Below are 13,047 nucleotides of genomic sequence, written 5' to 3' on the forward strand. Positions count from 1 at the left end.
TAGCATTTTACCACCGATTTATAGACGACGTCTTCCTAATCTGGAATGACACCCAGGAGTCCCTGCAGGAGATGTTCCAACATCTTAATACACTTGACTCACCAATAAGATTCACAATTAACATCCAAACTGAATCGATTGAATTTTTGGATGTCACTGTTTTTGCTGCCGATGGTGGTTATGGCCATAGGTTATACCGTAAACCAACTGACCGAAACACACTTTTGAGATCGGAGAGCTTTCACCCAGTAGGGTTGAAACGCAATTTGCCTATATCGCAATTTTTACGAGTATTGCGTAATAATTCTGACCCTCAGACTGCGGAACTGCAATTACAAGAAATGGTCCAACGCTTTCGCCATAGAGGCTATGAAAATCCAATTATCTCCAACTGCCTATCCAAGGCCAGAAAATTATACAGTACTGGAAACCAAAGGCGGAAAAAACAAGTGAGTGACCCATTTGTAATTACAACCACTTACAATACAGCCAGTCGTACACTGCAGAAAAATATCAGGCAGCATTGGCACATTCTAGCTACTGACCCTGCTTTTAAAAACAAGCTCCCAAACAAGCCCCTCATCAGCTACAAGAGAGGGTGCAACTTAAAGGACCACCTCATGCGACCACAATTGACTCCAACTGACACGAAAAGATCATGGCTAGCCACCCCAAAATTAGGCTGCTATAAGTGCACCGGATGCACAACGTGCAGAAGCATGAATACTGGCCCCACATTCCATCACCCTTACACGGGGAGGAAGATAGAGATACGACATCGACTGTCATGCACCTCAGATCATGTAATTTACATATTGAGCTGTCCATGCTCCATGATCTACGTTGGTAAAACCACCTGCTCGTTTAGACAACGAATGGCGAATCACCGGTCCTCTATCTCAACTGCACTACAAACAGGAGCAACAGATAAGCCAGTCGCCAGACACTTTCTGACTGAAAAACATCCCCTATCTTCACTACGCTGTATGATCATTGATAGAATCCCACCACCACCTCGAGGTGGCAACAGGGCAAAAATGCTCCTAAGGAGGGAAGCAATGTGGATTTTCAAATTGGACACCATTTGGCCGCGTGGCCTGAATGACTCAATTCATTATAACATCTTTTTGGAAGACTAAATAGGTGAACAAGCTACCTTTTGGACCAATACAACTTGTTAGCTTAGGTATATGACTTTGCGGAATAACCTATGGTCTAATGTAGTTTATGTAATGTATACAGTATATGTAAATAAGCCCTCTATCCGATATAACCATATGACTTATCCATTTCTATGCATGTCTTTTTTCTTTATTTATTTATTTTTTATTTATTTTTTATTTTTTATAAGTTTCCTTAAATATTCACATTTTTGTACACTTTATTATTATTATTTTTTTTATTTTTTCTCACAATATTCACATGTTTTCATACTAAATGTAATCAGGTTACATAAATGTCAATATGCCCCTCAACGATCCGATAAGCAACACCAATTACACACAATGAGTACTGTGCTATACAATAGTAATTGTCTTCTGGTCATATATTAAATATTTACATCAAATGACTATATAGCATATCGCTATATAATACTTATTGTCCTTCAGTAAATTTAGATAATAGCTAACTATAGATTGTTAGCTTATAATGCGAGTTGCGTTCCAGCTCTGCGTTCCATACACTGCCCGGACACTTCCTGGTCCGGACAGATAACACGTACTTCCTGTTAGAAGTCTATCATGCACAGACTACATTGCCCAGCATTCCGTGCACACATTATCGCCGCCTTAGCACTTCCGCTGGCGTGCGTTCCATTTAGCGCTCCAGCTGGACGCTGGTGACCCTGAATATGGACAGATATAATTAAGATGTAACCAAGGTAAATCCCTCTTATTTACTTATATCTAAATAGCGCTAATCATTGCTGGACAAATGTAAATTTGTTGCTAGATTAGATGTACCCGATATTGCACAGAATGTATATAGACACATATGTATTATTTTATTACTGTTATGGTAATTAATGGACATTAACTTCCGGGTCATTGGGGAGCATAAATATCCATGCCGTGGTATACTTCATTACTCTTGACAAAGGTCCTAGAGGTGGACCGAAACGTCGACCGCACAAATATCTGTCATGCTGCCTGATTAAAAACAATTTGTTTACTGCAAGACTGGTGAGTGACTCCTGCTTCATACGTGTATCTATATTGGACCACTCCTTGGCCCTTTTTGGAATGTCACCCCAGCAATCATTTATTTGAACATGTGAGTGCCAGCCATCTGGTGAATATATATATATATATATGCAAGGAAGGGGGGTTGTCCAGAGTGCGCTCTAGAGGTACCACCTAGCCAAGAAGGGTATAGAGTCCCAAATTAGTGTGATCCTGCAGTCACTTATATCCAGACGGAGTGTTCATAAACTTCAAAATAACACCGAAGACTTCGAATGTAAAAAGTAGTTCTTTATTAGAAGCCCAACGCGTTTCATCTACACGACTTCATCAGGGGCAAAGGCTAAAAAGTGGTACAGAAAAAGGGAATGTTGGCAAACATTCAATACAACATGGAATCTAAATAAATAGACTTCATTTTACATGATTTGTACATACCATGGCCTGGTACGGCCAGAAATCCAGACGGAGGTAAAAAATGGGAGTGTCCCTTTACACGTACAGTTAAAATCTGCAATAATGTATTTAAACATCAGACTGATGAACGATTTAAAATTAAATAATAAACTTAAAAAAATTGAAATAACATGGAGGAGCAAGCAATGGAAGATGAAACTGAATAAACTCACATACCGATGTTGATAGGTATGGGAACTTAGCGCCAAGGGTAAAATATCCAAATGTAACTCCTTCAAAGGAAATATATAACCTATAGGTAATAAATATTAGTGGGTTAGTCCCAAAATAGACGACCTAGTTTAAACATGAGCTCTTGGGGACAATGAAGCATAGAGGTACATACCAAAGGGATGGGATCCAAGGTGTGGGTTTAACCCACAGACTAGAGGGAAAGGACTTCCTTTCTCACAGTCAGCCAGATAAAATCAAATATAATAGAATCCTATAAAAGTATAATCCAAAAATAATATATCATTAGCCCATGAGGCATATTCCAAATTCATACAGAAGATATAAATTAAGTATGCAAATTTATAGACGTAAAACGTCATCCAAAAAAGGACAATATACAGAAAAATTACATACAATAAAGTTTTACCATATAAATAAATATACATCTACTTGTCTTTAGATATACATCCTGGGAGTAATGGATAAAGTAGTAGGTTCCCATAATAGGGCTTCAGATTATTAGATTTAAAGAGCGCATAATGAACTCATAATGTTATAATGAGAGCATCAATTATAAATCATATTATCAATTCAAAGTTTAAAGAATAGGTGCAAACGAAAATGCATAAGAAACAGGACCAGAAATAAACATGTACACCCAAAATGCTAACACTCACCGCAGCAGGCGAATATAGGTGCTTACTCCACTGCAGACCAAGATGGAATGAGTGGACATATGCAGCCTTTTTATAGGGAGAGGGTTAGGACCCTACTTCCGGTTTGAGAATCCTCCTAATGGGACTTAGTAACGAGAATAAAGGCACTATAAGCCTACCATCGATGTGGGGACCTAAAGCGATACAGTTGATATTAATATAAGGAAAAAGGGGGCTAAAATATGAAAAGAGCAAATGTATAAAAATAGAACACGCTTATGGAACGCATAATGAACCTGTATGCGTTCCACCTAGCGATACCGGATGCGGAAGTGTAGTCATAAGAAAACCCAATGTTTCCACGTGAGCAATGGAACGCAGACCACAACTGTCTGCGTTCCAATCAGAAGGCAGACAAATAAGCCGGACAGGAAATGCCAGCATCTCAGCTGGATAGGAGGAGGGACACAGGTATTAGCAATAGACGCTCCATCCCTTTGCCGATACCCGGAAGTACCGGCATCGTCACATCCGGTAGCGGTGGGACGCAGACTACCGCTGTCTGCGTTCCAACCAAACCAGGAAGTGTTCTTCCATATAGATAGGTAAAGCGCAGGCAGTACAGTCTACGCTATATTCCTAATAGACCATAAAAGGTGAATAACAAGTGCTAATATAGCTAAAAGGACCATACATATTCTATTAGTATATGGAAAATCAAATAATATATAATATGTCTAAGCAGTGAAATAGAGGTAAGCTATGTAAAGGTCAAGATACGCTTTACTGATAAAACCTAAGGGGTTATGATGACAATTAATATTTATTTATATTTATTTATAAGTTATTAATTATTAATTAATAGTGGGTAGATATCATGAATGATCGCAATTATTTAGTAGTAGGGGTTCAATCTATTATAAACCCAACGTTCTATTAATATATGGAGAATAAGAAAATATATAATATATCATATATATCTAAGCGGTGAGATGAGGTGGGCTGTGTAATGGTCAGGATAAGCTTTAATGATAAGACATAAGGGGTTAAAATAACAATTAATTTTTATTTTTTATTTTTTATTTTTTATTTTTTATATTTATTTATTAATTAATAGTGGGTAAATATTATAATTAATTCATAGTGGGTAAATATTATAAATGGTCGCAATTATTTAGTAGTAGGGGTTCAATATATTATGATATATTGAACCCCTTCTACTAAATAATTGCGACCATTTATAATATTTACCCACTATGAATTAATTATAATATTTACCCACTATTAATTAATAAATAAATATAAAAAATAAAAAATAAAAAATAAAAATTAATTGTTATTTTAACCCCTTATGTCTTATCATTAAAGCTTATCCTGACCTTTACACAGCCCACCTCATCTCACCGCTTAGATATATATGATATATTATATATTTTCTTATTCTCCATATATTAATAGAACGTTGGGTTTATAATAGATTGAACCCCTACTACTAAATAATTGCGATCATTCATGATATCTACCCACTATTAATTAATAATTAATAACTTATAAATAAATATAAATAAATATTAATTGTCATCATAACCCCTTAGGTTTTATCAGTAAAGCGTATCTTGACCTTTACATAGCTTACCTCTATTTCACTGCTTAGACATATTATATATTATTTGATTTTCCATATACTAATAGAATATGTATGGTCCTTTTAGCTATATTAGTACTTGTTATTCACCTTTTATGGTCTATTAGGAATATAGCGTAGACTGTACTGCCTGCGCTTTACCTATCTATATGGAAGAACACTTCCTGGTTTGGTTGGAACGCAGACAGCGGTAGTCTGCGTCCCACCGCTACCGGATGTGACGATGCCGGTACTTCCGGGTATCGGCAAAGGGATGGAGCGTCTATTGCTAATACCTGTGTCCCTCCTCCTATCCAGCTGAGATGCTGGCATTTCCTGTCCGGCTTATTTGTCTGCCTTCTGATTGGAACGCAGACAGTTGTGGTCTGCGTTCCATTGCTCACGTGGAAACATTGGGTTTTCTTATGACTACACTTCCGCATCCGGTATCGCTAGGTGGAACGCATACAGGTTCATTATGCGTTCCATAAGTGTGTTCTATTTTTATACATTTGCTCTTTTCATATTTTAGCCCCCTTTTTCCTTATATTAATATCAACTGTATCGCTTTAGGTCCCCACATCGATGGTAGGCTTATAGTGCCTTTATTTTCGTTACGAAGTCCCATTAGGAGGATTCTCAAACCGGAAGTAGGGTCCTAACCCTCTCCCTATAAAAAGGCTGCATATGTCCACTCATTCCATCTTGGTCTGCAGTGGAGTAAGCACCTATATTCGCCTGCTGCGGTGAGTGTTAGCATTTTGGGTGTACATGTTTATTTCTGGTCCTGTTTCTTATGCATTTTCGTTTGCACCTATTCTTTAAACTTTGAATTGATAATATGATTTATAATTGATGCTCTCATTATAACATTATGAGTTCATTATGCGCTCTTTAAATCTAATAATCTGAAGCCCTATTATGGGAACCTACTACTTTATCCATTACTCCCAGGATGTATATCTAAAGACAAGTAGATGTATATTTATTTATATGGTAAAACTTTATTGTATGTAATTTTTCTGTATATTGTCCTTTTTTGGATGACGTTTTACGTCTATAAATTTGCATACTTAATTTATATCTTCTGTATGAATTTGGAATATGCCTCATGGGCTAATGATATATTATTTTTGGATTATACTTTTATAGGATTCTATTATATTTGATTTTATCTGGCTGACTGTGAGAAAGGAAGTCCTTTCCCTCTAGTCTGTGGGTTAAACCCACACCTTGGATCCCATCCCTTTGGTATGTACCTCTATGCTTCATTGTCCCCAAGAGCTCATGTTTAAACTGGGTCGTCTATTTTGGGACTAACCCACTAATATTTATTACCTGTAGGTTATATATTTCCTTTGAAGGAGTTACATTTGGATATTTTACCCTTGGCGCTAAGTTCCCATACCTATCAACATCGGTATGTGAGTTTATTCAGTTTCATCTTCCATTGCTTGCTCCTCCATGTTATTTCAATTTTTTTAAGTTTATTATTTAATTTTAAATCGTTCATCAGTCTGATACATTATTGCAGATTTTAACTGTACGTGTAAAGGGACACTCCCATTTTTTACCTCCGTCTGGATTTCTGGCCGTACCAGGCCATGGTATGTACAAATCATGTAAAATGAAGTCTATTTATTTAGATTCCATGTTGTATTGAATGTTTGCCAACATTCCCTTTTTCTGTACCACTTTTTAGCCTTTGCCCCTGATGAAGTCGTGTAGACGAAACGCGTTGGGCTTCTAATAAAGAACTACTTTTTACATTCGAAGTCTTCGGTGTTATTTTGAAGTTTATGAACACTGCAGGATCACACTAATTTGGGACTCTATACCCTTCTTGGCTAGGTGGTACCTCTAGAGCGCACTCTGGACAACCCCCCTTCCTTGCATTTCTATCTGTGTCTCTCACTAACAGGAGAGTCGTTCCAGAGTTGCAGCTGGTCGAAAGACCCACTCTGAGCGCAATTCCTGACCACATTGTATGTTTTATATATATATATATATATATATATATATATATATACAGTCCTCGAGGCGGCACTCAGTTAGCAACTGATGTGGAATCAACCAGGGTAAGAAGATGTAAAACCCGGTGCCTTCCTTGTAGCAGTATACATATACTGCTTGTATATGCTCCCGGTGGCAGCACTCAGAGCTAATAAGACACCAAAGACAATGGGTTTTTAGCCGACATTTCAAGGCCGTCTGGCCTTTTTATCAAGGTCTCTTTGCACCTTGATAAAAAGGCCAGACGGCCTTGAAACGTCGGCCAAAAACCCATAGTCTTTGGTGTCTTATTTACTCTGAGTGCTGCCGCCGGGAGCATATATATATATATATATATATATATATATATATATCTAGGCAAAGGTAGAAGAGATGCGCTTCATGGTGTATTATCACAAAACACTTTAATGGATAAAAGATACTTCCAAGGTACACAAAGTAAGGGACTCGTACCACATAACACACAGCTGTGGGCTGGATACCACACGATATTATAATATAAGCCAAGGGGCAAAGCTGCTCACGATACTGCCGGGAAGTTGCTGACACAGCTCACAAGACGCCGCCGCGCTGGATTGCGATGCCGCTGCCTGGAGAGGACAGGTACGTTGGATTCACCGGAGAAGGAGACAGCCACACAAAGCGTAGTTAGCCACGCCCTGACGCGTTTCGTCACTAAGACTTCGTCAGAGGGCGTGGCTACTACGCTCGGCAGGTAACTAGAAGTACCCTACAACCTGTCAGTCACCAGTATGGCAACCAATGGTATTCCCATATGGGCGGGATGTAAGTAGCATAATGCCACTTGATAAAGCAGCTGTTACGCTACCATATGGGGGGATGTTCAAAAATTGAAACAAACACACTACATGGGAAATCTCCCAGTGTGTGCGTTACACTGGTGCCTTTTTATATGGCTATATTCAACCCACAAGCGGCCAGTGGAATGATAAATGAGGCTGAGTATCGCTAAGTGTAATAGCAGAACGTAATGCCCATTAAAAAACACACGGAAAAATGTATGTTTAAAATAAACGCAACCGGAGACAATCTCTCCAGGTGTATCTGTGCCAAATAAAAGCACATCTACACCGTCAGTCACCAATGCGACAACCAATGGTGTTCCCATATGGGCGAGATGTAGATAACACAATGCCGCTCGGTAAGGCAGCTAGTGCGCCACCGTATGGGGGGATGTTCAAAAATTGAAACAAACACACTACATGGGAAATCTCCCGGTGTGTGTGTAACACTAGTATACTTTCATATGACTATATTAAACCTATATGCAACCAGTGCACAAATAAATAAAACAGAATATAACAAAATATAATAGCAGAACATACTGCCGAAAAAAGTATATGTTTAAAAAACCCCGCAACCGGGGAAGATCTCTCCCGATGTATAAATGCCAACTGGAAACATGTAAATTAAGAGATCGTGGGCAACTTTCCCCCTGTTTTACAATATACATGATACAACAAAACAGTAATTGTTAACAAAATCTCAATAGTCCGTTGGCAAACGGCAAGGAAAAAAATCCTCCTATTTAACATATAAAGAGCACTTTATAAGACGCCCTTCTACAAATATAAAACGCCACATGAAAAAAATCATATAAATAATACATATGAAACACACACATAAAACAATAAAAGGAAGATAGCCCTTTTTCCTTATGTATAAGTTTTACAATCTGCGATTATTCTTTAAAGCAACGCTGCTTTAAAGAATAATCGCAGATTGTAAAACTTATACATAAGGAAAAAGGGCTATCTTCCTTTTATTGTTTTATGTGTGTGTTTCATATGTATTATTTATATGATTTTTTTCATGTGGCGTTTTATATTTGTAGAAGGGCGTCTTATAAAGTGCTCTTTATATGTTAAATAGGAGGATTTTTTTCCTTGCCGTTTGCCAACGGACTATTGAGATTTTGTTAACAATTACTGTTTTGTTGTATCATGTATATTGTAAAACAGGGGGAAAGTTGCCCACGATCTCTTAATTTACATGTTTCCAGTTGGCATTTATACATCGGGAGGAACATGTGAAGCAGGCAGTGGAGCATGGACTGTGGTAGGAACATGTGAAACCAAGGCACTGGAAAACTGGAAGATGTCTGGAAACAAACTCACACAGCATCAGACCTGAAAAGCGATGATGCACAAGCAATGACTGCTAGTTTGATCTGGGAACTTAAACCCCTTGGGTTGCTCTGATTGGACAAGAAGGCAATTAAGATTCTGAATGGGGCTATCAGTGTGATGCAGGAAAGTCCACCCAGCAGGTAACGAAGGGGTTAATGGCTGCAGTAGATCTGACACAGCCAGGTATTCTACAGGTGTCAAAGAGAAAATATGTGCCAGCGCTGGCTGAATAATTATGAAGACCAGACGGTATCTCAAAATTAATACAAATTTAATTATACATATAAAAACATGAAATAACAAAAATTATAATAAAACAATGTATACTTGTTAAAAAGAGAGAGCACAAGATGCTGGGCTAATATATGCGGAGCTCCACTAATGTGGAATGAAAATTTGATTGAGAGTTAATATTACCATCTGTGGTTGGCTGGTGTGGATGACAGCAGCAATGAGTGATGTTGCAGTCCCAGTTGATAAGATTCCCTATGAAGGGATGGGGGTATTTCTCCCTATTTGGCGTCTTCTCCTTTTTTATATATGGATTTTTAGGAACTAAGCTGAAGTCCCATGCAGGTTTTTGTAATCCAATGGAAGAAAGTGGAGATGATGGACATCTGTGGGAGATAGGGCATCACTTGGGCAGATGGATGTGAAGAAATATATAGCAGCTCAACGCGTTTCCCCGGATGTTTGCTGTCCGGCTTCCTCAGGAGCAAGTGTGTGGAGTGAGGTCTGAGGTCCACCTCACTCCACACACTTGCTCCTGAGGAAGCCGGACAGCAAACATCCGGGGAAACGCGTTGAGCTGCTATATATTTCTTCACATCCATCTGCCCAAGTGATGCCCTATCTCCCACAGATGTCCATCATCTCCACTTTCTTCCATTGGATTACAAAAACCTGCATGGGACTTCAGCTTAGTTCCTAAAAATCCATATATAAAAAAGGAGAAGACGCCAAATAGGGAGAAATACCCCCATCCCTTCATAGGGAATCTTATCAACTGGGACTGCAACATCACTCATTGCTGCTGTCATCCACACCAGCCAACCACAGATGGTAATATTAACTCTCAATCAAATTTTCATTCCACATTAGTGGAGCTCCGCATATATTAGCCCAGCATCTTGTGCTCTCTCTTTTTAACAAGTATACATTGTTTTATTATAATTTTTGTTATTTCATGTTTTTATATGTATAATTAAATTTGTATTAATTTTGAGATACCGTCTGGTCTTCATAATTATTCAGCCAGCGCTGGCACATATTTTCTCTTTTTTACCTTATTGTTTTGGGTCTGACAACCCAGTGCCAGCAGCTGTTGATAGCGCACCACTCACCCCCCATACATTCTACAGGTGTCAATTAGTAGTACTGCACAGTCTATCAGGAAAGCATGATTGCAATCTGGCAGCAGCAGGCTGAAACACTAGAAAACATAGAAACTACAGAGCAGACATGACAGGCAAGGTATACAGAATTTAAGCAGAATCGTGACGCTATCATGTTTTATTTATATTAGACTTCTGCAGAAAAAAAAAATACTACTACTGATAATAATCACCATCATCATTATAACCCCAACACAAATTAGATTTTTTTTATTTTTTATGAATTGCTATTAAATTATTATATGGCACCAGTTTTATCTGAAATCTCAATTATATTATTATGATATTGCCTTTGATATTTGTTTTGAGCTTTGTTTATAATACTAATAATAATTAATCCATTTCTTTACACAGATATACTATTGACCACAGCACGGACCTGGAGGGAATATTTAAAATAAACTCAGAGAATGGGACTTTAACTTTAGTCAAATCTCTTGACCGTGAAATAACACCATGGCAAAATATAACAATATTGGCAACAGAAACAAGTGAGTTAGCATGGTTCAGCATCCAATTTATTTTTGACTGTTATATAACGTAATTTACAGTAGTCCAGGCATTAAAATATTTATATTTTTCATTAAATATTTACTTGGTTGCAAGCTAATTATATAACCAGTGTGTTTTGTCCATGCAAACTATTGAAATGCCCAAAAGTATATATTGTAACTAATACTGTATATCAAAGAAGGTGTGCCAGTGCTGGCTGATCCAATAATAGAGTAAGACGGTTCTCAATTTTTTTTTACAATTTATAACAATATAAAACACAATAAAATGACTAATGGTTATGAAACCGCAATGGGTGAATAATAGAACAGAAAGTCAATAATGATGATACAAATTATATCATAGGGACATTATATCAGTTGTTTTCATAGAGTCAGAATGCTGACAAATGTAATCATATTACCATCCTGGTAGATGTTGTGTCCAATTTAAACGACTCAAGAGTCCTTTATGGTTTGCCCTATGATTTCAAGGGCTCAAGCCTCCCACTAGGATGATTTCCTCCTTCACTGGATGTTTGTTAGGAACAAGGCAGATATCCCATAGATGGTAGATCCAGGTTGGGTAACGTCGGTGGGAGATGGACTGGTCGCTTGGTCACCTGGATAGTGTCAGCAAGGATAAAGATGATAAACAGATCAACGAGTTTCCCCGGATGATAGAACTCCGGCTTCCTCAGGAGCAAGTGTCTGTCTGTGAGCTCAATGCTCATATTTATACCAGAGTGCTTAATTGCTCAAATGATTCACCTGCTGGTTAATTTACTACTAAAATATTCAAAAATATGAGAACAGTCTTCTAATGATATATTATATAAACATAAAATCTATGGGAGGCAGTCCTAAATGGATTTTAAGCATTTTTTATAAAATACAAGTGTTTTTAGAACATTAGAAACCATTTGGATTCAGATCAAAGGTCACATGACCCGGAAGTACTATATACACATATAAAGATATAGAGATGAAGATAAAACTTTAAGGCCAAATACCTGATGGTGGGATTAATGGCGGTGTTATCCTCCACTATGATCCTGGGCACCGCGGGAACCCCGTCACAAACCTCTGATTGCCGGTATCGGAGGCATAGACGGCGTGTACCACCGAAGGCGCTTTAGGATGTTTAGCCGCGTTGCTAGGAAATGATACCCCGTCACGTGTTACCACGTGATCGGGGCCGCATCCAGCATCTGAGGAGGCGTCCCCCCATGCGCACACCACCCGGAAGCTGATGAGCGTGACACGCTCTGTCCTGTGACAGCTTCCGGGTACACGCACTATGTGGGAAGCGTCTCTGCGTTGCTAGGCAACGCCCGGCATAAGGTCTCACAAAGAGAAACCCATAGTGGGGGCTGTGTTAGTAATATATTGGCATGTTAATGAACATTTAGATATTTATATGAAAACATGATCAAGATGATGTGGCACAGTTTTGGTGTGCGCCGCAATTCATAATAAGACAAAACGGAAAAGGAGAAAATAAGACACTAATCAAGAGGCCATGAGAAATTAACATAATTAATAGATAGAATAAAAAGAATAAAGAATAAAGAAGAAATATCAATAATTCATATGGGGTTATTGGCAAAAAAAAGGGGGGGGGTAGGGTGATATACAATGTTCACTATATTACTGCATTTAGTTCAATTGTTTCATTTAGACCATCAGGATATAATTAATTATACCTGAGGGTCCAAAATACCTCCCTTTTGCATAGTATATTATATCTATACCACCTCGAGATGTATATGGTACAGTATATGTTCTAAACCCAAGATAGACACATATTTAGGATCAGACTGATGACAGAATTTATAATGTCTGGAAACACTATGTTTACGAAAACCCTTTATTATATTTCTGCGATGCTCCATGAATCTTATAC

At 38.0% G+C, this 13,047-nt stretch overlaps 1 protein-coding gene and 2 long non-coding RNA genes across 3 annotated transcripts in view; 2 read left to right on the forward strand and 1 right to left on the reverse strand.

Annotated features, from left to right (window-relative positions):
- The window catches only part of LOC146080611 (cadherin-9-like), a 266,660-nt gene that overhangs the window by 210,966 nt on the left and 42,647 nt on the right, over window positions 1-13,047 (forward strand). The window contains exon 8 of the mRNA XM_083188082.1: window positions 11,005-11,141. Coding sequence (XP_083044208.1) covers window positions 11,005-11,141 — 137 coding nt within the window. The remainder of the gene's footprint in view (window positions 1-11,004; window positions 11,142-13,047) is intronic.
- On the reverse strand, window positions 2,526-3,086 carry LOC146080613 (uncharacterized). The gene is made up of 3 exons (XR_014474923.1): window positions 2,986-3,086; window positions 2,817-2,892; window positions 2,526-2,694 (listed from the first exon to the last, which is right to left on the reverse strand). It is a non-coding gene; the product is annotated as an uncharacterized LOC146080613 (long non-coding RNA).
- LOC146080612 (uncharacterized) lies at window positions 6,244-6,700 on the forward strand. Its single transcript, XR_014474922.1, has 3 exons — window positions 6,244-6,344; window positions 6,438-6,513; window positions 6,628-6,700. It is a non-coding gene; the product is annotated as an uncharacterized LOC146080612 (long non-coding RNA).

This window comes from Crinia signifera, chromosome 5, assembly GCF_055691185.1.
Source record: "Crinia signifera chromosome 5, ASM5569118v1, whole genome shotgun sequence".
NCBI classification, from domain to species: Eukaryota; Metazoa; Chordata; class Amphibia; order Anura; family Myobatrachidae; genus Crinia; species Crinia signifera.